Source organism: Poecile atricapillus, chromosome 9 (assembly GCF_030490865.1).
Source record: "Poecile atricapillus isolate bPoeAtr1 chromosome 9, bPoeAtr1.hap1, whole genome shotgun sequence".
NCBI classification, from domain to species: domain Eukaryota; kingdom Metazoa; phylum Chordata; class Aves; order Passeriformes; family Paridae; genus Poecile; species Poecile atricapillus.
Genome location: NC_081257.1, coordinates 17,458,607 through 17,484,878, shown reverse-complemented (window position 1 = coordinate 17,484,878; position 26,272 = coordinate 17,458,607). Strand labels below are relative to the sequence as shown.

The window sequence follows — 26,272 nt, the reverse complement described above, 5'->3', positions numbered from 1 at the left end:
AGGAATGCAGTGCAAGAGGGCATCCAAGCTGTCCCCCAGTCTGCAGAGCTCTGCTCCAGTAAAAGGTGCCGAATTAAGCTTTTCCTGGCTTCTGCCTGCTCCTCTGGGAAGATGCCTGCCAACTGAGTTTATATCTTTAAAGTCTTTTTATGCACTGAGGATAAATCCTTTCTTCATCTTTTCCTTTAAACTGCAGCTTAGCAGCTAACATTACCTTGACCGAGATCCTCTAGAGATATATTTACTATTTCTAAGATAGATTCTGCTCAGTGACATAGCTGATCCTAAGAAGAACATCTTCACTTAATTATATTCTAGTTACCACATAAAATCCAATTTTTTCTTGTTTTCAATGGACAAGACTTGAGAGCAAGTCCAGTATTATTTTTTTCTCTCCTCTGCAGGCACAGTTTTGCTTTATGCTTAATAGAAGTGATACTTAGCAAATTTCTACACTAGTAGAAGTCTCAGAACACACTGTATTTCCTTGTTACACATACAAATCTTACTGAATACTATAGTACAAAACTTTGTCTTCAACTCCTGCTAACTAGGAAAATGCCATGCAGGGTTTACCAAAAAATCCTTCTTGTCCTTTATTAGTTTAAGATAGGAGACTCTGAATTGATATGGATCATCCCCTTCCCAGAAGATCATTCAATGTTTAGCTTCAAAGTCCCAAGCCCTTTGAGCATATGACCTACCTGCTGTGTTCACTCCTCCATCTCTACCCCAATTTTTTTAGGGGATATGAGAGCCCTGCATGCAAAACACTCTTTTATCCTGATGTAAATGTTACTTTTTCATAAAAGGCAAGTTCTGTTGCTTCACGCAAAAATGAAAACAAAAACTATAAAGCAGAAGACATCTCCAAAGACTTACAAATCTAGAAATAGGGTAGTAAAGAAACAAACAAGACAAGGGTGAAGGAAGTATCAGCAAAAATTTTATTCCTGTATACCAAAGATCAGAGCATACTATGTCACCACCTGTGAATTTTGCTGTAGGGATTACACCTGCAGTTGAGTTTGAAAGAAGTTAAAAGAGTAAGTCTCAAAAGAATAAATTGACAGCTTAATGACCCTTTAAAGAGAACTCTTTCTCTGGATAATGGGTGGCAGAGAACAGGAATGATTCTTGTTGAGAATTTACAGCAGGTCAATTACAACCACAACTGTCAGCAGAGAGTAATGCAAGGAAGTCATGGGATGATTGAGAACAAGCCAGGTGGAGCTCTCTCCTTGGTACCCTGGAAAAGAGAGTTAGCTGAAAGGAGGAAAAATGACAAAAGAAGCCAAAGCAGCCAATCCAGGAAAATGGAAAAAGGCCTGCTTTACCAAACCAGTGAAGCATTATGTCACTCCCATGGCCTGACTATCAAAGAACTTGGACAAAATTCTGTTTAATACTTTGAGAAGTTACTGATAGGAAAGATGGGAAACCACAGCCTAGCAGAGCAAAAGATATACCCAAGTCAAAATTGTATCTACACAGATTACATATAATACAGGCAGAGTTACAATTACAAATGTATATTGCCCATTTAAGGGCAAACACATTTATATGAAAATTGTAATTGCAAATCAATTCATTAAAATAAAGAAAATGGAAATGTATGTGATAGAACATCCCTAACTTTTGAAAGCATCACAACTAATGCTTCAGCCATCCAAGATCCTTTAACTCTGTTTCTTTTCAGAAGACAGAAATATGCACCAAAGAATGTGCCTAAATTTTGGAATGCTCTTTCCTCTATGTTACCTACTAAATACTCAAGATAAAATACAAAGTCTATATTTATACAAACAAAGACATGGATATGCAGGGTACAGTCACACCCAGTACTGGGCCTCATTGAGGCATTTTGTAAGTGTGGGGAGAACCTCCCGAGGTCTCATTGTGCCCCTTGGAGAGGCAGGAGCAGGAGGAGGGTGTGGAGGGAGCAGGAGTGGGGCAGCAGCAGGCCAGGGGCTGCTGTTATGGCCAGCTGAAAATTCAAGGGTAAACCCCAGCAGTCCCCAGGCTAATCCTGGCTGTGCTGGAGACTGACTCTGAACCCATCAACTACAGAATCTCAGGGGGTCAAAGATGGTATCAGAACCACCTACTGCATAATTGGCCATGCTAGTCTCTCCAGGAGACACAATTCTTCATATCTTTACAGACAGAAAAATAACTACCAGCTCCATTCAGAGATTAAATACCAAACTTCTGCAAACACCAATTACGAAATTACAGATTCTCAAGATTTCATGTATTTCCTATGTATACCAATAGCAAGTACTTCTCAGAATTACCTAAATATTTACTATTACTCGTGCAAACACAAATGCAACAGGATATTTGGTGTAAAATATAACAATGATAGAAGTTATTCTGAAGCTATTTCAAACATCCATAGGTATCTTAATTAATAACAAGAAGGATCAAACTTTCATAACTAATATTTTAGTTACTACATAACTAATACCTTAATCAATGGAGAAGCAATAACACCTTTTGGATAATTGTTAAATCTTACTAAATAATTATGCACAGCAAAGTGCACTTGATGAGTCTTAACTTTGACTGCTATAATTTTCCTTTGTCTAATGACAACAGGCAAAGACCAGCTTTCATTATCTTCCTCAACAAATCATGTCATCACTGATTTTATCTTCCAACAATTTCTCTTTTAACTTAGAAGTCTTCTCCAGCAGTAAGATTAACAAAGTCATAAGAACCCTTTGCATATTCCACTTCAACAATTTAAGTAAAACCACACAAAGCATTGAACAGAAAGGTAAAAAACATACCTCATTTCAGAAATAATGCACCATTTTCTATAAGCAAGTATTTTGTCTTATATTTCAAAACACCCACATCTTGCAGTATGATTTATGCCACTATTTATTTGAAAGTTCAGTCCCTAAAATACATTATCTTACTGCAGCAAACTAAGATAAATATGGATAGATGAAATTAGATTTATACATTTCTTTAAAAAAGGTATTTATATATGTCTGTAGAGAAGAAAAAGATATGTTCTGCATTTTAAGCCATAGGAATATTTCATACCAATTACAATTTGTATTACATCAGAAACACAAACAATGAAAGCCTGGTAGCTGGAAGTAAGACACTGGACATCATGATTTTCCATTTTTAAAATAAAAATATCCTGATTGGATCATTTAAAAGGGTGAATGAATAAAACAATAATGAAGTAAAAAACTAAGAAAAATATACAAACATATAATATAAACATACTTTTCAAGACAGAAAGGCACAGCTAATCAAGGTAATTGAGATTCATGATTAATATGATTTGCAAAATTTATTACAGAGCTCCTCTGTTAAAGGCAACATTATTCAAACGACACCGTCACAGTTATTGCAGATTAAGGATTTCAAATTAGCTCCTTGTGTATATCATTATTCTGAGTAGCTGCATTTTATCTGTCTAATTTTAAATTACTTCAGGCAGATGAAAGTCATCCTAAAATCTGACTCATAATTCAGGTACCATACCACTAACCTTAACAGAGATGCTGGTTCCTACACAGGTACAACACTATTCCCAATGTAAACAAAGGACACTGGCATGCACCCCAGGCTAAGGATGTCAGCATTTTACAAACACCTTTCTGACTGTTCCATTTTATGGTGATGCAATATGACCTACATTTTCAACGGCCAAAGAGAGACAGAGAGATAGAAAGGGAGGAGATAGAGAAAATAAAGACAGACCTTTGCTGTCCTTATCCTCAACCAACTACAGCTTTAACTGTCCCTCGTGGAGGAAGTAATGGGCAAGAATAAAAGCAGAATAACCTTATCATAAATTCTGAATGACAAGCTGAAAGATAGGCAAGTGTAAGAAATAGCAATTTTTTTTTTTTTCCTACAGTCCTGTGAACAAGTACATACTGACACCCTCAATAGGAAAGAACAGTAGAATCAATAATTTTTTAATCAGTTGCCAGAACAAAGCTGTCTGCAATACAGATGTTTATTTTACTACCTAGTACTTCCTCTCATGTTCCTACCACTTCATTTCCATGTATTCCCTTAAGATCTCAAAACAAAAGACAAAATAATCCACATCATTATCATCACTTTTACAGACAGAGGAATTAAGGAAGGAGTGATTTGCCTACAGGTAGATACCAGGCCCAAGGCAGGCTTGGGAACACAAAGCATCACTCTTCATTATCTCTGTCCTTTGCAATCTATCAGGGACTGTGATACCTGTCACCCTAATGTATAATCTTGACATAATACCAGAATTATCTCTGTGTTGTATTTCTTGCACATGAATTTCACACAGAAATCTGTACTAAATTACTCCTAACTCTCAGAAAGCTTTTCCTCACAAATGATGGTCCACATTTCTCAAACTGGAAACGCTCTGGAAATTCATTTGGCTGAGCTGTAAAACTCAGCTCTGGAAATGTTAATGGTCCTTTTCATCATAAACATATGAAAATACAGAACTAATTGAATCTTTGGGTGGGTTTTTTTTTTTTTTTTGGTGGTTTGTGGGTTTTATTCTTCTGCAGCTAAAGCACCTTTCTTTTCAAAAATCTGTAGTTTTCCATAGTTAAAACTAGTATGTTAGTAAATTAAAGCTTGTTGCTAGGCTTGTATTAAGCAAAAATCAAGATCTTTTGGTTTTTGTTCTTTAGTGCAAAAATATCCTGCAGAGTATCTGCAAAGCACTCAGAGGATCAGAGTCCCTTTACTAGAGCTGTTAGTTAATACAAAATAACAGTAAATAATTTCTTTATCTTTAAAACTGAAAGCCAAAACATGATCTTAAGTATCTCTCCGTACATCCAGAATTACTTCAGCTCTTTCCAAAGAGTTTCTTGGGATTTGCACACAGGTAAACAAGACTGTAATTTGCCATAGTATTTGAAACCAGAGATCAATAAAATGTATAGACTAATCTTGGGTTTGAACTGTGATTTTATGGTAACAGCAGCTTTCTTATCAAGCAGCATGCATCTCAAGAAGTGCAATCAGCCCTACACAGCAAGGGGTGAGAAACTGTTGCTCATTTGTTTGAGTGCTGCTGCCTTTTCCAACAGCAACTTTCTATCAAACTGTTTAGCAGGGAGGGGTTAGGGAAGCAAAACAGCACCTATACCAAGAAAGAAAAGCCTTAAAGACCATCCTACCTTATAGAGAAGAGACAGAGTGGAGAATCAAGAGACAGACAGCTAACAAACATAAAGGAAGGGAATTACCTGTATAATGATGGGAAAGAGCCTGGAAATGGAGAAAGCATGGACACTTCAAAGGGAGGATGGCGATGCAGGGGGTAGGGTGGAAGACTCAAGGTCTTAGGCAAAAAAAGAGTATTTCTTCTTCAACACTTGCCCATAATAATGTGGGGAAATCCTCACTCAATTAAATGAAATTACAATTACACATTTCTCCACTCCTATTATCCCTGACTGCACTTCAGTCAATCTATTTTACTCTTTGAAACTGAATTTAGTGAAAAACTGGTATTTCTTCCATTATAAACAAATTTATGTTTGTTAATCTAGGACAGGAATCATGCTGATAGAAAAGAAATATCTTCCAAATTGTCAGCATTAATAAAGCTCTCTTTTGTGAATCACTGCCAACTTCTGTCCTTTTCTCCTATTTCCCCCCCCCCCCCCCCCCTTTCTTCATAGTATCTCCGTTGCAGTTCAGAAGGGAAAGAAGCAGAAGTGACACTTTTATTGCTGTCCAACACCATAAAAATTTCAGCTGGAGAAACCAATCAGTGCAGGGACCAGGCCCAGCATCCATCCCAGAACGACTCTTCTCTTTGCCTACCAGTGACTGCCACCTAGAGCCAGAGTGCACTGCCTCAGACAAGCAGGACAGAAATGTTACAGCAACAACAGAAATGTCAACCCTAGCCAAAACAAAAAAACAAAACAAGAACTCACACTCTAGAAAATTACAACCAACTTAAAAGATTAAATTAGTTAGGTTTCTCTTCTCAACATGGCTTCTGATTAATAAGCATTTGGACTGAAATTTCAAAGACTACCTGTGTTAAAACGCTGACAAGACTTTAACATTCATGACATTAGTGATATTAACAAGACAAGAAGTGTCTTTTTAGTGACGTGAAACTTAATTTAAAAACCCTAATATTTTCATTTTAAGAAATACACTCACCCAAATATACCAGTGGCTTAAATGTCTATAAAAGCCCACCCAAGCAAACAGCACTTCTGACACACTGTAAGCTTAACACATATTTATAAACTGTATTAATTCATAGCTGCTTATTATACTGTATAAAATCATATCTTTTTCTAACTACTACTTATGTAACTATTAATAAGGTGCCTAATTCTCAAGCATTAGTCAAACAACCACTAGATACTCTTTAACAGAATAAAAGGAAGGATTTTTTTGTTATCATTTACCTGGAGAATATAATAATTTGCATTTTAAAATATTCCCAGTAGCAGTTCCCTTCTCTGTGAACTATACACAGATGCAAAGTCAAAGCTGTGTGAGTGTTAGCATATTCTTTAGCTATTAAAATAATTTATTAGCTATGACTAATAATGCCTTGTGAAGAAATCGCTTCTCCAGTTTCCTCACTCTGCTGCTTATGGACAAGCAGACTGGTAATGGAGCATTAGAAAAACAGAGGATTTCTTCTCACATTTATCATTCCATTAGATACACAACCTCCAGGTTCCACAGCATCCCTCCTTTTACTGCTAGTCCCACTAAGAAATTAATTTTTCCTAAGGGGATACATGTTCACAGATAAAATGAAATTAAATGGAACTACAAATCTCACTGTTGAACATGGCTTCGTATGAACTAAATGTCAAGCTGTAGTTACTGAAATCAACAGTTTGAATGCAGCCAACTGGAAAAATTGCTCATTCTTATCCACACTCAGGACATGCTTTCCCCCACAAGGCACTCCATGAATCCCCATAATTTTTCCAAGCAGAATAACAATTCTGCAACTGGCCTAGATGCAACAGCACAGCAGAGAAGAATATTTAAACAGAAGGATGACAGGGACTCGCTGTAGAATCGTCCTGAAGGATGACATGAAAGAAGCACTGCAAAAAACCCAAACCTGTTGAAAAACACAACCATTCCTTGACAACTACCACAGCTTCTTTTACAGATACAACAAATTCCACTTGAAACAGAACTGATGAACAGGTTACAGAGATGGAGAATAGGTTTCAGCGTGATACTATTAGAATGTGTCCAATGTGTAGTTTGAGATCTGTTAACCAAAGGAGAGATAGAAGGAACCTCCAAAGGTCAGCCAGTCCATCCCTCAGCCCCAAGGCATGATAACTAAGCTACCTGGTGGGAACAATACAAGTAATCAAACCTGTTCTTGAAGACCTGGGGCAATGGACAAGCCATTGTCCCACGGGTGATTATTCCAGCCTTTCAATACTTCCCCTAGAGAATTGTGTTTGTCCATGATCAATCTTCATTGCTTGAATACAACCTAATTATTTCTCCCCCAGCCACAAACCCCCTGTTTAGCAATTCCCTTCAACAGATCTGTGTTCTCACCCTCTGAGTCCCCTCTTTTTTCACTGTAAGGAATTGCATTCTTGAGGCAGGCACACGTTGTTTATGAAGTATGGTTTTTGAGATCTTCAAGCAACTGCACCGGCATCTCCACATCTCTTTCCTAATTTCATTCACTACAGACCTGATGTCCACCATGTGTGCAATAAATTAATACTTTATTTCTTTCAAAAAAGCAGATCAAGTTGAGTTATTTTCACAAACTCAGGATCCTTAGCATTATACAGATTTACTATGGTTTTTTTTGTCCAAGGAAGTTTACAAAGCTCAGCTAGAGCACAGCGTGCACCCCTACTCTATGCAATGATTTTATATATAAGTAAAACAAATAAAAGCATAGAAGATATTCCTATTACTTTAAAAATTCAAGTCCTGTTCATGAGTTAATAACATGTCACAATTACAGTGTGAGTACAAAGATAAGAAGGAGGTTGGACCCATCACCCTGCAACACAACTATGCAGCTCCCCATTGTTATCAGAGATGGTGCTCAAAGAAGAGCTGTGACAAACCAGAAACAGAAAAATACTCATCAAATGGCAAGAAAAATAAAAAGTCATAAATTGATCAGAAAGCTTCAAAGTAAATCTTAAAAAAACATGACCACATGAAAGCAAGGTTTTCTTTTACATATCCTCCATACAATACTATATTTAGTGCATAAAGTCTCAACAGTTGTGTTTTCTCTTTTTGAAGTATTTCTAAGGCAAATATCACTCTTAAGCTTTAAATTGTCTGATAACAACAGACAATTGTATCTTTTATCAACATTGCTCTCGATGAGACACTTGCCTGGGAAGATCTTTGACTTGACACCAGAGATCATGGAATTTCCAATTATTCCTTCCTCCTTTCTCAACCAAAAGGATAATGGAGCTTAGCCAAGTCTGGGCTCTGCTGACAACTGGATTAGCACAAACCATTCCTTTAACTGTACTGACACATAGTTAAGGTAATATTTTCATATTTCTATGGCTTTGTAAAAAAAAATAAATTACATTTTGTTGTGAATTGCTGTACATTTCTCAACCACAATGCACGGTGCTGTACTGTACCCACACCTCCCAGAAGGTGCCCTGTGCCAGGCCTGCCTGTTACTTATTTTTCCCCAAGCCATGACAGTTGTTGCAGCTGCTTAAAAGACATCACCTGCACAGAAGCCAGCAGAGAACAACTGCTTATTTAAAGACAACTTAACTTTTAGAGACCTTTGCAAAGAAGCAACACATTCTCATAGCATCCATCTCAAAAGAAGATGCAGAACAGCAATTTCACTAACTGCTATTAGCAGAAAGAGAAGAAAATGTAGGTCCTAAAATGGCTGTCTTAGAGTTGAAACTCCCTGTGCCAAATTTAGTAGACCAGTCCTAGAAAGACTGGGAGGCAATTAAAAATCAAGATTCTATAAGAATAATCCAGTCATTGGGAAATTTGTTACCTGTATTATCATCATAAGTCTATGCCAACATTTGAGAAGATGAGTAAGGTTCAAAATCCCTTCAAAGGCTTGCAAGACCAGGACAGACTTCTTTAAACATTTGAAAACAACAGCTCTGGAGCTATTTCCTTCCATTTATTTGATGACATGAAGTACAGTTACAGTCACTCCTGCTCGTGCAAGCCTTTCACATAGCAACAGGATAGAAAGCTCTACCAGAAAATCTGACAATAAATATCCTCCTATTCCAATCCAGACAAAGTGGCTGCAGCTCAAGTGCAATTTGGGTACTTCTAAAATTAAATTTCAAACTAATGACACTTAAAAAAAAAACTCATATGTTTCATTTTAATATATATGTGCACAATTGTATTTTAGGATACGTTATTGTTCAACACCATCCTAACTTCATAAACATATATACACACACACACACCCCAAAAACCACAAGCAGTTCTCAAAAATGAAAAAAAAAACCAACGATTCATAACTGCCAAAGTGACACTGGAATGAAACTGAAGTGAAAATATTTACCATGAACCACAAAATCACAGGTGCATACTTATTAATAGCAGCATGGCTTTGTTTTACTCTGATCTCCTACAAGCCAATCTTTATTAATCTAAGTTATAAAATCCAACTTATCTGCCTTGCCTCTTTTATTAGTTCAATTCTCTCTATGTATTATCAAAACTTAAATTTTTATTAGAATAAAAGCAAAAGGCAGAGGACCAAAAATAACTCATGGTTTTCAAGAAAAAAAGAAACCAAACAAGCAAATCTGAATGCTTGTTTATAGTGTGTCTACTACATATAATTATAAGAGAAAGTTACTTTGTAACCTATGCAAAATAAAACATTGTAAGAATAGATACATTGTTACCTAGTTTCATAAGCACTACTAAGAGCAATAACACTTTGGGTTTAATGTTTTGGGCACGCATATAGCCCCTTCCACATCTCAACTGAAAATGTATGTGTATGTATACATACACATGGATATAGATATACTTTATAGATAATGTATTTTGTGTCCAATTCCTCTTTTTCCCAATGCTTGACATTAGCTTATCTATTTACCTTTTGTAACTCACCAAAACATTCTATGAATTATTTTATTCCACAGTTTGTTGAGGTTTTCTTTTCCTGTTGCTCATACTTTTCAAGCTCAAATTCTATCCCTGCTTGAAAATAAAGCACAGAAATCACCAGGGAGGCACTTGTATGTCTTTGAACAGAATCTGACCTGCAATGCAAAAATTATCTTGATTGTTCTCTTCTTGCACTTCTGAAATTACTGGTTTTCTTCTATGAATTACTCCCTTAAACACCTTAGTCCTCAGTCACTGAATATCTTTTGTGCTGGGTTTCACTGCTGTGTTCAGTCTATCATTCTGACAGCAACACCACCTCGTACTAGTCAACAGTCTGGTGATTACAAAATTCATTCTGATGGAAAGAATTATGGGCATTAATCCCCTCAGGAAGGAGGGTAGCTGGGTTGAAGTCTCCCACACATGTGGTGAGCAGTCCAGCAGATAACAGCTCTGCTAATGATGAAAAGGGAACCAGAACCACCACCTCCTCCTGGGTTTTGAAAGCAAAGATTGACCTTTGCTCCCTTTTTGAAAGAAAAGGCTTATGATCCTAATTTCAAGAGAGCGTGAATCCAAAATGCTCCCTGGAGAAAGGTGCTTAGCCCTGGAAAGAGGCAGGATTTAAGCACATTCCTCCTTCTGCTACTGCGTAGAAAATGTGCAGATTCATCATCTCCTTCAAGCCTTTCTGGCTGGTATAATTTTAACAAAAACACCAACAAATAAAAGAATTTGGCTTCCCCACCTTCATAGAAACATGACCCAACTGGCCTCAGCCAGACCAGCCTTCCCTTTTGGTAGAAGGAGCTTAAGCCACAGCCTGGATCTGCCCCTTCTGGATCTGACAGTCTCTGCTGGAAATGCCCACTTATTCTCTCATCACATTTTTCTTGAAGTATTTGTTTAAACCATCTGTTTAGATAGCAACTGAAGCAATAGTTTAGAAGCTACATTTGGCACACCAGAAAAAGAAAGAAGAGAATATGCCATCTTCCTAATGCCACAACTTCACTTTGGGGTTTTACACTGTTTCCAGTCCTCACTGGTAGGCTAACAGTGGTCAGAAACAGAGTTCAGTGTTTTCACAAGATCATGGAATCATAGAATCACAGAATATTATGAGCTGGAAGAAACCCACAAGGATCATTGAACCTCAACTCCTGGCCCTGTCCAGGACACCCCAACAATCCCTCCTGTGCCAGACAGTGTTGTCCAAACACTCCTTGAGCTCTGGCAAGTTTGGGGCCATGACCATTCCCTGAGGAGCCTGTTCCGGTGCTCAACCGGTGCCACCCATATTTCATTCAGCATTTTACAAATTAAAACCCGAGCAGGCATCACCCAGGCATGTAATCATGCCTCCAATTATTTCTATTTCTCTGCTCAGGCTTGTACCTCAGAAAGCAGGGGTGAGAATGTGTGTTAGTGTATCGTGTTTAATGGGAGATGTAAATCGTAGTTGTGCTTGAACATTCCCCACTGGCAGAGTTCCTCTATTACAAGAAAATAAACCATAAAATAATCCGAAGCAAAATATAAACCAAATTTAAAACAAACAGATGTTTATCAATAGACCTGATACTTTTTCTCCACCTCCTGAGAAAGAAGTCTTTCTTTCAACATCTCTCCATGGTGTCGCCAAGCTCAAAGCCTTGCAAACATTCTGTCTTCTTTTACAGTTTGGACTACTTTAAAAAAATAAAGAAAATAAATTTAACCAACCAATATTTTTAAACTTCAAAAAGCTGACTAAGAAGCTGCGCAATAGCTCTGATTCAGCTTTCTTAGCTGAGTCAAAGCATCTGGCCACGTGACTCAGAACACACCGCTCTGAAGTCGGGCAAGAGCAGCTTTCCAAAGGAGGAAATGCTTGTTTTCCCTTGTAATCATTGCGCAAAATTTCCTCAGTAGCACTAACAGTCATTTATTTAAACTTGATACAAGTCAATATGATATTCACAGCCCTCTTATTGTTCATCCAATGTTTCGAACCACAGTTAAATGAAAACATTCACCATTTGGCCCAATGCCAGCAAAGACAAACTCTTCTAAATCAGTGGTAAAACCTCATTAAATATCTACCTCTTCCTCTGAAAACCCTGGCACAACACTGACCACTACCACAGCCATGAACTGAAGGATTGAGGAAGGAAAAAACAAAAATATGCTCTTTCTCATCAGTAAAATAAAACAGTCACCCTGAAACCATCCTGCCAACAAATTAAGAGAATGCTAAATAACTGCCTATTCCTGTGTCTTGGGTTGCAATGCAAGATATAAGCAAAAGTATGTATTCTATCTATCCATCTGTTAAGACCAGGTGTGGCAGTGTTCTTTATCTCTCCCATGGTCCATCTCTCAGGGGGTTATCTTCTGTTATGGGCCATTGAGTCTCACTGCAGGACTGATAAAATCACATAATCCCATTGTGAGATGCTCCACCCAGGGGGAGGAGCCCAGCATTCCCACCTGGATATAGCCTGAGACTGGGAACACCACAGGCAGCCTTTCTCCAGTGGATTCCCAGAGGAAGACCAGACCCATCTACACCACTGGACCTTCAGAGGAAAACTACACCCTTCTGCAGGATCATTGCTTTAACAGAGCCACATCTGTCACTCCAGGACTACTGCAGCCACCACTTAATCAGACTGCTACCAACACCCTGACCAACAGGGTGTCAGGTCGTATTCTGACTCTCTCTGTGTTTTTTTTTTTTGTACTACTGTGTTTTTATTTTAATTTTCCTAGTAAAGAACTGTTATTCCTATTCTCACATCTTTGCCTGAAAGCCCCTTGATTCCAAGATTATAATAATTCGGGGGGGGGGGTGGGGGGGTGGGTTAACATTCTTCCATTTCAAGGAAGGTTCCTGCCTTCCTTAGCAGATACCTGTCTTTTCAAACCAAGACATCCTGTCAAAAAAAACTCCAAAATAATAAATGTCTGCTTTCTTATAAAACACATGAAACAGAATCACAGAACAGCACGAAATGCCACCCTAAAATTACCTAAGTCACTTTAAATCACAGAATGCAGACATCATGTGGTATCTCTGAGCCACTGCAGAAGCAGCTGAAGTCTACAGTGTTAATGATTTTTAGATTAAAAGAAAATTCCAACCAGCTAATCTGTCTCACAGTAGCTTCATGACACAGAGTTTCTCAGGACACCTGTTAAAACACCTTGACTTTCTTGCTCAATAGGAATCTATCAAGTCCCTGGGAATAAGTGTTATGACCCATGGTGCCACTCCTGCTAATTCCACTCCTCAAACGGAGCCCCTTTTGGCACACACGCAAGGCACAATTTCATTTGCATCCCTGCACCTGAAAGCTCTGGCTTCTACACTCAATACCCACACTTCCAGTATCACAAAATTTCAAGCTGAGTTTGACAAGCTTTAATAAATTAGTCACAGATCATCCTAAAATGTACAAAAATTGATCCTCAAGCTTCATAAATATTCAGTAGGATCCGGATATGAAATTTGGAAAGCTGTTACATAATTCCTGTGAAGATAGCTGAAAGAGGACAATACCAGAATGCCACCTGTGTAATTGAGATTAACTAAGACACAGAGCCCTTACTTAGAAAAAAAATATTTCAAAGGACCATGCAGGACTATTTTTTTTGTGACTAAAATAAGCCTTTCTCTCTTCAGGAGAAAAGTAGTAGTGATAAAATGTTTTTCTAATGAACAAAATAGTTCCAGGGCTAATATTTTGCAAAGTGCTTCTGTCAAAACTTCTGGAATTTCATAGGCTTCTTTCAGTTACAAAATAAAAATAACAAATAAAACCATTACTGTAGACCACAATTTGTAGTTTCGCTATTATCTGACAGGAGCTTGGTTTTTAAAGTATGGGATTAACAGTACATTTAATCAATCTTGGTAACACAGACAGTAGACAATTGTTTATTATTATTTATTATTAATTAAAATTGATTATTTTTCAGATAATAAAATGTTGCATTTTAAAATTATTGGTATTGTCACTACAGTCACTACAAGTATTTTCACCCTCCCTTCTGTCATTCTGCTGTAATTCTATGAAAATGGGCTGGCTCTGCAGAAACACAAGGGTCCATGTCAGGAAAGCTTTTTACAAGGCTAAGAACCACTCACTACTTTTTATACCTCAGTCACTGGATTGAAAAATTTCAGGTTTATCTGCCAAGAGTGACCATTTTAATATCTGCAGAATTAAACAGCCAGTGTCTTAGAATTTTTACGGAACAAGATGACAAGCTTTTGGAACACTGATTCTAATTTTCAGTAAATGCTGAGGCTACAGAAGACTGGAAAGAAAATAAAACACTAACATAATTTAAAATGAGAAAAACAGCCTGATAGGTTAGCTTGGTATCAGTCTTGCACAAAATCCTGGTATATAATCAACAACAAAAAAAAAAGGATGGTGGTAAAAAGTAATGCTAAACATAGGCTTACAGAAAATAGGTCTTGCTAAATAAATTTGGTATGGCTTTCTGACAAGAATATAGGTTGGACTGGATAAAAATACCCACAGTTTCTGACCTACTATACTTAGATCTCAGTAAGATTTAGTGCTACACAGAAGTCTGATTTAGAATTAGACAACACAAAGAAAACCTGGAATCTAAAACCACCTCATGAATTATTAGGGAGGCTGAAGAAAAATATTTTAAATCCACACTGTCAATAGTTAAAGCTGTTTTCTTAGCTCTTAAAAATCATAGCTCATTATAGCCTGAAATACTATAAAAAGCTTCTTCCCCTTTAACTTTTTGTGCAGTTGGGGAAAAAAAAGCATATATACACACAGTTAAAGAAAAAGGGAGGAGGTATAAAGTCACTTTAAACTTTTACTCTCATAGATTGTTTTTCAGGAAAGAAAACTTCAGCATTAACAGATTTCCTCAATAAAAAAAAAAATAAAAAATCAGTGCACTTAAAAGCCATATTTTCAGGAACCAAAAAAAAAGTATACTTAAGAAAAATCAAAGCCAGTTCCACACACATGTAACATCTTGCAGTACTAAACTTACCTAGGTTATACTTCTTGCATCCAGAGTCACCTGGAAACATTACAAAGGATTATTTAACACTTTTGAGAAGGACAGATGCACAACAAATTATTATGTATAAGCTGCTCCAGGATTTTACCATATGGCACACGTAAAAGAATTCAAGGAAAAAGGGAAAACTGCAGGATATTTTAGCTTGGTTGAAAGCACACACAGGTACTTATTCCAAAAGAGCTGGCACAGAGTCAGGTGCTATCCCCTCTGCAAGACATTTTTCCCTACTGTGTGAATCTCCACTACTGATGCTTTAGAGAAGGTCCAGTGCTACTCAGTGATTCAGCTGGTCAGTTGAAGGATTATATAAAAGACTGCAGCTGATATAAAGTGGTGAAGGACAAATAAATAAAAGTAAGTCAATCCTGTTCCAGAGATCTACATCATACATCACACTGAATTAATGGCAAAGACATGGATGTATTCAGCCCAGTGCAACACCGTCCACACAGGAGAAATAAGGCTTGTTTCACACTTAGAAAATGAAGAATTCTATTTGGAAATGGAGCAAAGCAAAACAAAACCTCCTAAGACAGAGTGAATTCTCAAAAGTGTATAGAAACACAGCAAGGTGGAACTGACTTCCCAAGCAAAAACATCTCATGGATATTTAATATGTCAAAACAGAGCAGGAGAGAGAACAGGCTGCTGCATCAATACCCAGCCTTGGTGAGATTCTTGATGATGTATTTACTAAGTTCTATTTCCATCCTAAAGAAGAAAAGTTAATGAACATCGATGATGCCTGAAAGCCCTCTCTTAAAAAGAAAAATAATGCCTTTGTTCTCAAAATTGTTCTTATGAGCCTAAGACCCAGAATAAAAAAATTCATAGAAACTCATAATTAGTAACACATATGAAGAATGGTACAAAAGTCATTAAATATTATTAAGTAGTCATATGTACTGTATTCTAAATTAATTACTCAAGGACTATCTATTTGTCATTGAGAAGAGCTAATAAGACTATCTGACCAAGAGTGGAATGATGAACAAAAAGTGAGAGAAGATTGTATTGGATTAAATTACAGAAAATCACACAGAAGTTCTGAGATGATGAAATAAAAAATTGAGGATTTTCACCTACAATAGTCTTCAGTTCTGACAAACCTCTCTGTGATAAAAACCAAAAGGCCTCAGAAAATGGAAAGAGCTCAGAGGTGTAAGAAAAATATTAAGTCTTGATTAAAATGAATGTTTCAAAATGCTTAAGACTTCCAAAAGGAATTAAGTGGATAAAGAGAGAAAGACAGTAACTGTACAAAATTTGCATAGAGAAGTTCAGCTAGGTCTTCTCAGCCTTAGGCTGTACCATAGTAACCAAAGCCTTAAGAAAAACAAAGTTTTTAGTCAAACAAATTAAATGGCAAGATAATCAGAGTTCATAAAAGTGAGCACTTTCAGCAGCATTTATATAGTTCACAAATGCACGGCCCATTGTTTGTCCCAAACCTGGGTAAATGGATAGATTGGTAGGTTTTCATATAAAATTATATCACTCAACAATCACATAAGTGTACATAAAAAGTTCAAGAACAGAAGCCACTTATCCAAGTTTCTTATGTTGGAAACACTTTATTCCTAAAAGTTCTGTCGCAGTTTTAATGACAATTCCCAGTAATGCTTCCCTAGTAGCACCTTCCAAAGGACCTCCTGATCAGCTGCCTATTGAAGGCAACGTACTGACTTGAAACAATCTACAAATCCGTAAAGAGCTGTTAAATGCCTCTATCCAGAACAAAAAAAAGCGCCTCTTAATCACTCACAGCTCTAAAACCAGGAACCAACAGATTACAGCACACATTAACTTCGTTCTTTCCCCACCCTGATTTTTCCCCACCACTCTAAAACTGTCAAGGAATAGTGCTAAGCAGAACAAGACCATAAGCCACTTAGCTGTCCAAACCAAAATGAAGAGGGAATAGAAAGGTGTCAGGCTCTGGCAACGCCTCCGGTACTGTGACCTACACTACACTAACATTACCAGCGCTGTCCAAGCATCCAGGCCTATGGACCAAAAGCCTATAATTCAACACATGGTATCACCTTAGTATGTCTTCAGTCACCTCTAGACACTTTTTCCAGCACCATCTTAAGTTTGCCAGGACAGGAAGGAACAACTATTGTTCCTACCTGCTGATCATAGCCAAACTCGCCAGGAAACACCAGAAAAATGAGTTTTTGCACGCCCCAGGCTCTGCTGCTTGTCCTCCCAGCAGCGAGTGGGGATGAGGCCAGCCCAGCTCCCCGGCACCTGCGCCACGGGCACGTCCTCCACATCCTCACCAGGGAAAAGGCACCGAGGAGCCAGCGCTCCCGCTCCTTCCAGCCACCACAGGGGATCCCACCACCCTAACAGCGCCATGTCCATGACACCGGGCACCGTGACGGGACCATCCACCTGCTCGCTGGGTCATCGCCACCACGGCGATGTCCGCCTGCTTCCTTGCGCCATCACCACCATCACTGCAGGTGGGACGACACCGCCGCGGCCGTGCGGGAGCCCTGTGCGGGGAGGTCGGGAGCAGCGAGGGCGATGGTGACGGCACCCCAGGGAGGACACCCCGGGGAGGACACCCCGAGCCAGGGCCGTGGCGGGAGGGCAGCGGAGGCGCCCCCGCTCCCGGCGGCCTCGATGGCGCGGGACCATGTGCCGGGGGCATGGCGGGGCGGCCGGGCGGGGGGCGGCGGGGCCGGTGCGGGTGGCGGGGGCGGGGAGGTGGAGCCTGGCTGTGGGACCGCCGCTTCCCTCCCCCGTCGGGCGCTCACCTGGCGGGGCCGCCCCTCGCCAGGGGGCCGGTTCCACGCGGGGCTCGGGGCTCGCCCGCCCGCCCTCCCCGGGCCGCGCGTCCGCCGCCCGCCGGCTCAGGCCCCAGCAGCCGCCGCCTCCCCCTCCATGGCCGCCGCTCTCGCCGGCTGCATTGTGGGAAGCTGACCTCACTCGCTGCTGCCGCCGCCCCGCCGGCTCCGGCACTCGCCGCCATGGGGGCCGTGACCGACGGTGAGACCTCCCTCCCTCCCTCTCGCCATCCTCCCCTCCTTCCTCCCGCCCCGCGCCGCGACCCCCGCCGGGGCTCCCCGCAGCGCCGCGCCCCCCGCCCGCCCTCCGGGGAGCGGCTGCCCGCGGTCCCCGCGCCCGCCCCGGGGCCGCTCACCCCTCAGGCGGGCCTCCATGGCGGCCCCGGCCCTCCGTGCGCCCCGGCCCCGCGGCTCAGCAGATCCGCCCGCTCGGGCTCCGGGAGTCGCTCCCTGGAGGGCCGGGCGGGAGCCGGGAGGCGGCTGCCATGGCGTGAGGGTTTAACAGGAGTTTTTCCTCAGATGAAGTTATCCGCAAGCGGCTGCTGATCGATGGCGATGGAGCTGGTGACGACAGGCGGATCAATTTGTTGGTGAAGAGTTTCATTAAGTGGTGTAATTCCGGATCTCAGGAGGAAGGGTATCTGTTGTTTTGCTTTGTGTTTTTAAGTCTTGGAACTGCTTAGCTTGCGTTTCAGTGGAAAGCAGGGCTCGATCCATTTGGAAGAGATCCGTGTTAAAACGTGCACAGCTGCTTTTCCTTGGCTCTGTGGTGTTTCCAGGACAAACGCCGAGGGCTGTGCTGGGAGAGGAGGGCTACAGACGGGTCAGAAATCACTGAAGGCTGTGGGCTGTAGCTGAAATCTGCCAGCACCGCTCGAATGCCCTCAGGATTGCTGTGCCTGCTGCGTGATGCAGCCGGGAGTCCCGCTCTTATAACGGGATCATGACTCGGATATTTTAGTTGGCAGTTCTGCGTTTGTTCTCTTAGAGAAGGGAAATACTGCTGGTATTTCTGCTGCTGTCGTTCTCTCTTTTTTTCTTTTTTTTTTTTACGCCTAAATTAGGTAACTCTTCTAACTGAACTTCCAAAAAAATTATAGACTGAATCTTTGAAGTGTTGTGTTTATTAAATATTATTATTTAGCAGTCCCATATGCTACATGAAATTTTGTTTTCTTGCTCTGTAAAGTTAGGAACTATTTTAATGCTGTTTGGGAGTAAATGTTTTGTCTGTTTTCAGATACAGCCAGTACCAACGAATGCTGAGTACTTTATCACAGTGTGAATTTTCAATGGGAAAAACTCTTCTGGTGTATGACATGAACCTAAGAGAGATGGAAAATTATGAAAAAATCTATAAGGATATAGGTAAACATGAGAAAATGTTACTGGTTTCTGTTTGACAGTTTCTCTTGTGAGTAAGCTCAAGCCAGTTCTGGTGAACATAATATAGACATCTGATGAGTGGTTTGAGTTTTTTTGGGATTTGTTTTTTCCCTACTAGATAACACTCATATATGTGCTATAAGCATCTTGGAATTATGTAAAATACATACAAACCAGGGGCTTTTTTAACATTTTGAAGTGTATATAGTTTTTAAGCTGATGGAGCTAACAAGCCACCATGTCACAAACAGCTCTTTTTTAGTTTAGCAGATTACCTTATTTACTTTTATTGTTCAAGTTCAACATAACTCTATCTCTTTCTTCCTTTTTTTTTTTTTTTTTTTTTTTAGAAAATAGTATAGCTGCAGCTCATGAGAAGATATCTGAATGCAAAAAACAAATCCTTCAAGCAAAAAGGATTCGAAAAAATCGCCAGGGTAAGGCACCATATCTGTATGTACAGTGGTGGGCTTCACTGTTTTCTTATTTTTTAGAATACATTGTATTGGAAAATAGATTCTAAATTTTTGGAAGTGCAAGGCATCATGGTTGCTATAGTCAGCCTGGTGGGTTCCACTCACTACTGAAAGTTTTGGATGGGTGACACAGGGAGGATTGAGCCAGCTCTCAATGACATGCAGCATCAGGAAAACCTAAAACAGTGTCCTTTCTGAACACCTGTTTTAAGAGGTGTATTTTTTCCCCACTTTTAAAATTATATACTCATCATTCATTGATACCTAAAACACTCTAACGGATGAGCAGTTGAGAAGAAGCAAAAATTTGCTTTTTCATGATCTGCCAATGAAATGCTAAAAAGAAATTTTAGAAATATAACATGAAAAGTTTTAAATACAACTGTTTAATCAATGCTGTGGATACTCTTGAGATAAAGTGGAAATTAAAATAACCTTACCCAGTAGAAATGTGGAGTTCTTACATCTTCACAAACAGGTCTGAAGTGTTTGCTTTTTGATATATTATGTCCAGTCTGCAACACAAATTTTTCCAGGTGAATTAAGTAGTTGCCATATATATGGTCTTACTATCAGGAAATGGCTGTGTTAGTTGCCTGTATAAGCATAATATTGTTCTTAATGTGTTATAGTTTTTAAAAAATCCTAAAAATTAAAGAAAAAAACATGCATAATTTTGTACTTTTTTCTAAAAATCTTTAATGTTCATGTGTAACATCAGCACCATTTTCTGTATATATGCATTTGATTGTATCTAAAGCCAATGTTTATGAATTAGACACAAAAGACTAAGTGTGCAGTAACGCAGAGCTATCTTAAGGGGTTTTGAAAAACATTAAAACAGTTTTTCAAGGAGAAGGAATCTGCCATTCTGTGGTTCATGACTTTGGGTCCTTGAATCCATAATTTCAGAAGTATTTAGATTAACTATTTCAATGTCTTTCAGAATATGATGCATTGGCCAAAGTCATACAGCATCACCCAGACAGACATGAAACACTAAAGTAAGTATAAAACTACATTAAACTGTAATAGAGCAGTAAACTTGAAGTCACCAGACTTGGTATTTCCTTGATTTCAGTTTGACTTTTCCTCACATTTATACAGTTTCTTTGACACAATAGAAACTTATGTTTCTTTGCCCTTATGAGCTTTCCTTAATCTCCCATCTGTATGGGTCAGAAGCATTGCTAATTGTTCTGTAGTTGAAATTTTTCCACTGCTAAGGTGAATAAGTGGACTGAGATGTAAATGCACATCTGATGTCAGTTTACCTATGAGTCCTAGAAAAGACTAATGGTGGGATGTCCTTTAACTTGCACCAACCAGATTCAGTAGTCACTTGAAATGCGTAACACACAAGCAAGTAAGGTGGAATGAGAGAAATCAGGAGAGAGCTCCTAGGGTTCTTTTTAATGTTTTCCTTCTGGTCGCTGTTCCTGCATGCCTGGTTATAAAAGGCTGTGTTGTGCACCACACAGAACCTGCCCTGGCATGCAGGTCAGACCTACCTGTTGTCCAACTCGTCTTGCATGTAACTCACAGTGCTGCTTGTCACATTCTGGGTTTGCATCACTGTCTGTGCTTTTGGGGCAGTTGTAGGGAGATTAACTTCACTGAGCCATAGAAATATTCCAGGACTTATTGCATCTATGAGTTTGTTGTTCTTAAACTGATTAAAGATACAGTGTGGGATTACTGTTCCCATTTAAGTGCAGCTGTGCACTTATCCTGTTCCCAGGAAATTGCCCAGGGAAGCTGTCTTTGCATATTCCATAGCCTTTCATAGCAAATGGAAGTGTTTTGGTTATGCTATTACCCTAATAATAGCATTTTTATAGCTCTAAGCCACTGACAATATTTCACACATTTCTTTCTTGTATGTTGTTTTTCTGTGCCTTGATTTCATTACCCCAACTTTGATTATTACAGACAATTCTCATGAGGCTTGACTACTTCTTACTTCATTAGTCAGCATGTGATATTTATCAAGTGAGACTTTAATAAACAACTACCAAAAATGCAGCTTTTCAGACAAGTCAATTCAAAATAGAAACAACTAAATGAGAGAAGTTGTGACTGCCCCATCCCTGGAAGTGTTCAAGGCCAGTTTGGATGGGGCTTTGAGCAATCTGGTCTAGTGAAAGATGTCCCTCCCCAAGGCAGGGGCTTGGTTTATGGTCCCTTCCAACCCGAACTATTCTATAATTCTGTGATAAATTATACTTTTTTATTTTAGAGGATGCTGAGTTGTTTAGGTTTGGAGGGATTATTCTGATTTTGCTTAACATATGCAAGCATAAGTTTCTTAAGCAAAGCTAGAAGGAGTGGTAAGTTACAGCTGGTAAGAACGCAGTCTATAGGAAGGTATACAAAAAATGACACAATGAACCAAAGGCCACCCTAAATTCAGAATAGAGGAAGCCTCACAACAATGTCACACTTTTCATAGAGCTCTTAATCACTAAGAACACTTGAGAAATCTTGTGGGAAGAAACAGAAGGGTTTAATGCAAGAGTTGTATTTATAGCTTTTGCAGGTTATGTGGCATAATAGGACAAAGTTTAGAAAAACACTTCCTTTATGCTTTTAAGTGTCTGTTTCTTGGAACAACAAGTCATACAGCACAAAAGAAGCTGTTAACAGCTTAGTCACAAGTAGTGCACAGGAGCCAATTCAGGAAGTGATAGGAGCTGAAGTACTGAACAGCAGTGCCCACAGTGTCATTAGATGCAGTATCAGAAGAGCTGTTCAGAGGACCAAGAAATGACACTGAGTCTTAAAAAAAGGAGATATGAAAGTAAGAAGGCTAAACAAAGATTTTCTGGATTGTAAAGTGAGTAAAATGCCAGATGTAGCTTGAATGTTACAAGAAAAAAAGTCTGTCCTTTCTCAGTCTACTTACACCTGACAATACAGTGTAAACAGCAAGATTTGGCTAAGTGGAAGTTTTTCAGAAACTAGAAACCAAATGCTCCCAAAATCAGTGTATGAGCCCATAAGCTGTTAGCTTGCTTCCCTCAAAGAAAGGAGTAACATCACACACAGCTCTCTCAGGTATTCCCGTTGAGGTCCACGGGCTCAGAAAAAGACAGCACCCTCAGGCAGCACTAAAATAGACCTTTTCCCATCCACAGTGAGGTACTTAGGATTGGAGGACTTTTTGTGGTTGCTTACCCAGACTAGTTGCAGCAGCTGTCAATGGCTTCAGGAAAAAATGTTGATTTCCTTGCTGACCCTTCTATGACTCTGCTTGCTATTGAATCAGGGATGATCAGCTTCAGTCCACTTCACCTTTAAAGGAGCAGTTTGCTCTCATTGCATGGTGCATAAACTATGATAGGCATTGGAAGCAGAAGGACCAAACTGGAGGTTTGGGTGTAAGAGTTGGTGCTCCATCTTCATTTGAGAGGTATATTATGGTACCTGCTATTCTTTGCCTCAGAAAGGATTGTGGTGGTCCAGGGTGAGCTAAAGTGAGAACAGAAGGTTCTTCCCTCAGAGGGTGGTCAAGCACTGAACAGACTCCCCAAGGAAGTGGTCACAGCACCAATCCTGACAGAGTTCAAAGAGCATTTGGACAGTGCTCTCAGGCACAGGGCATGACTCTTGGGGTATCCTGTGCAGGGCCAGGAATTGGAGTTGATGTTCCTTGTGGGTCCATTCTAGCTCAGGATATTCTAAGACTCTATGAATCTCCTTCTTTAACTTGTATTGTAGTGTCAAGTAAATAACATGTTGTGTCAGGACTGGATTGTTAAAAATGCCTAGGGTACAGCTGTATTCCAGCTTGGAGGCCTAATTTTTTGTAAAAGTCCTGAAATTACAAGTCTAGAACATAACAGTTTAATAGTTAATGAAGTGACCTTACCTCTAAATAATTTCACTTGTTTTATGTAAACAGTTTATTTTATAGTTCTTTCTCCTCTACTTAGAGCAAATCTGTTTTGCAAGAATTTTACAAATTTTTTAAAGAATACTCTGACAATCTTTTCAGGCAGCTAGAAGCTTTGGGAAAAGAACTGCAAAATCTTTCTCACATTAAAGAAAATGTTGAAGATAAGGTAAGTTTTTCATAATAATTTACTAGGAATACAATAAATGTAGAGTCTGTTTGTAGAGTTGTTTGGCTGTATGTGCTCTCTGCTTCCTACAACATGTATTTTACCATTCCAGTTGGAGCTGAGAAGGAAGCAGTTCCATGTTCTCCTGAGCACCATCCATGAACTTCAGCAAACCCTGGAGAGTAAGTGCTGTTCTTTGGTTTTAGCAGATCAAAAGGAATCACAACTTCCAGCAGGGGGATAACTCTGTGCAATTGAGGCTGGTGACCTCTTGTATTGGCAGAATTTTTTCCCCAGTAGTAATCCAGAGCCTAAGACTGCTCAGTTTTGTTTTTTTTCTTCTGCAAGCTATCCACTGTGCTATTTCCTGACTAGCTTCAGATTAATTTGTAGGCAGCAGAATTCTTTAAAATGTGAGGATGGAGAATAGCAATTTGAGGTTTGTTTGTTTTTTTTAATAGAAAGTATTTCTTACAGAAAATTGTTCTTGTGCATATTTCCAAATTTAATTCTATAATTCCTATTTCTGTAGTTTTGCACATGTCACTATTATCATGGTATCATTTGAGGCTTTACTAAAAAGAAATTGAAATACAAGGAAGACTCAGACTGTGAATCTGTGATAGAGCAGGGACTAAAACTCAGACACATGAGCTAAATTCAGGAATTGGTCATACTCATATTTTGTAATACAAATACTTAATATTTTCAAATCAGCACTAACTTTTCATACTCTAATACAGGTAATATTGTTTTAAATATTATTTCCTGTATATTTGCCATGTCTTTCAAAGACAGAACAATTAGTGCAGCCTCTGAGCATGACCTGATTAAATGCAGAGAGGACTGTAAGAGCAGACTTTCATTCTCTAAGATCTTCTTAAGCAGAATGAACTGTTAATCCTAGGTGCACTTTAGCAGAAGGTCATTGTTATTATGTGTTACTAACGCTTGCTTAAGTATTAGTCGTGAAAATGAAAATTCATGTGAATGTATAGATCACCTTTTAGGATTCTGTGAAGAAAGTAGCAGTTTAGTGCAAAGACTTCAATATAAAATAAACCATTGGTAGGCAAAGAGATGAAGGGGTTGGAATCAATCTGGTACCATTTGTTTCAATTGATACTATAGAATTCAACCCATATTTCCAGTAATAGCTGTTAGAGTTAACGTCCTTAAAAACTTTGAAGCATTTTTTTTTTCTTTGTTTGAACAGAGCATTTTATAGAACAAGATACTCAACTACACATTTAAGGCAATCAAAATAAAATATTTAAGTGGGACAAAGTTCTGCAATATAGTCTGTATATATGAACAAGCATGTTTGACTAACAGTAATATTGAATTTTAGATGATGAAAAACTTTCAGAAGCTGAAGAATCTCAAGAAACTCAGATGGAAGCAGAGGCCAAGCAGTAGATGTCATATGAAGACTGACAATACAACATAAGAAAGTCCAAGTATCTTCACTTTTTGTTGAAATCAAGAGTAAGAGATGGAGCTGGAAATAGTTTCCTACTGCTCCTGTGAATTTTTGTATAAAAATATGTGTTTTGCATATGCTTCAGGGGAAAACAGTTGCAGATGTTTGCAGACAGGCACTCAGTGTTAATCCACAAACTTTGTAATTTGTGATAAATATACTTTGTTTCACAAAGGATGAAGCTTTTACACCATACTTGTGAACTAAAGTGTTTGCAAAACTTTGCCAATAAAAGGTGTTTTCACAGATTTTCCTATTTTTGGTCGGGATTGAGCCTTATAATAAGGGCTTATTTTCTTACATGACATCAGACTGAGGGCAGTGCATTTTTCATGAGTCCCAGCTTCCATACCCTGTTCTAGATGGGACCTAAATCTGAACTAAGTAGGCTCTTGGTTTCTTAAAGTAGCTGCCATTTTAGAACTTACTGTGACTAGAGTAGAATTTCATAGTTTCACTTAAAATAAATTACTTCTATAGAATTAATACTTATTAAAGATCATAAAAAACCAAAAATGATACTGTGCTTGGTTTAATTTTTTCCTCAAAGTGATGCAAAGGACTGCAGTGATCCAAGCCTTGCTCTGCTATGTTTGTTGTACCACATCAATAGTCACATTTTGAAATGGCATGTTTAAAATGTCAGTTTAAAAGCTTTGTTCTTGAAGAACCAGGAATCTAATCCCAATACCATTTATAATTTTCTTCTGGATTTTATCTGTCAACTGACTATTATCAAAATACTTCAATTTCTGAAACAGATGTTGAAACCCCTCTTTACTCATGATGAAAAATGGATGTAGTAGCGCAATACTCATGATGTTAAAGAATCAGAGATACTTTTGTTATTAATAGGCAAAGTAGAATCTATCCATCCACCTGGATCATCCTAAT

General features: G+C 39.0%; 2 protein-coding genes across 4 annotated transcripts in view; one reads left to right on the top strand and one right to left on the bottom strand.

Moving 5' to 3' along the window:
• Positions 1-18,366, bottom strand: part of ATXN7 (ataxin 7) — an 87,802-nt gene extending 69,436 nt beyond the window's left edge. Inside the window, exons 1-2 of one of the 3 annotated variants that reach the window (XM_058845470.1) lie at positions 17,940-18,077; positions 15,139-15,168 (exon numbers count right to left, since the gene is read on the bottom strand). The gene's annotated coding sequence lies outside the window, so the exon portion shown is untranslated. Of the gene's footprint in view, positions 1-15,138; positions 15,169-17,939; positions 18,078-18,325 lie in introns of those variants that run through there. The other 2 variants (XM_058845472.1, XM_058845469.1) reach the window with 2 other exon arrangements.
• On the top strand, positions 18,038-25,626 carry THOC7 (THO complex subunit 7). The gene is made up of 8 exons (XM_058845475.1): positions 18,038-18,171; positions 18,489-18,606; positions 19,210-19,337; positions 19,706-19,792; positions 20,778-20,835; positions 23,829-23,895; positions 24,008-24,077; positions 25,247-25,626. The coding sequence occupies exons 1-8, from the start codon at positions 18,153-18,155 to the stop codon at positions 25,312-25,314; spliced, it is 615 nt and encodes a 204-aa protein (XP_058701458.1). The 5' UTR covers positions 18,038-18,152; the 3' UTR covers positions 25,315-25,626.
• Positions 25,627-26,272: the final 646 nt, after the last annotated feature.

Excerpts from the sequence above, each read along its gene's own strand:
- THOC7 (XM_058845475.1), top strand. Across the intron at positions 19,338-19,705 it reads AAAAATCTATAAGGATATAG|AAAATAGTATAGCTGCAGCT; the intron begins GTAAACATGAGA and ends TTTTTTTTTTAG. Across the intron at positions 24,078-25,246 it reads ACTTCAGCAAACCCTGGAGA|ATGATGAAAAACTTTCAGAA; the intron begins GTAAGTGCTGTT and ends ATTGAATTTTAG.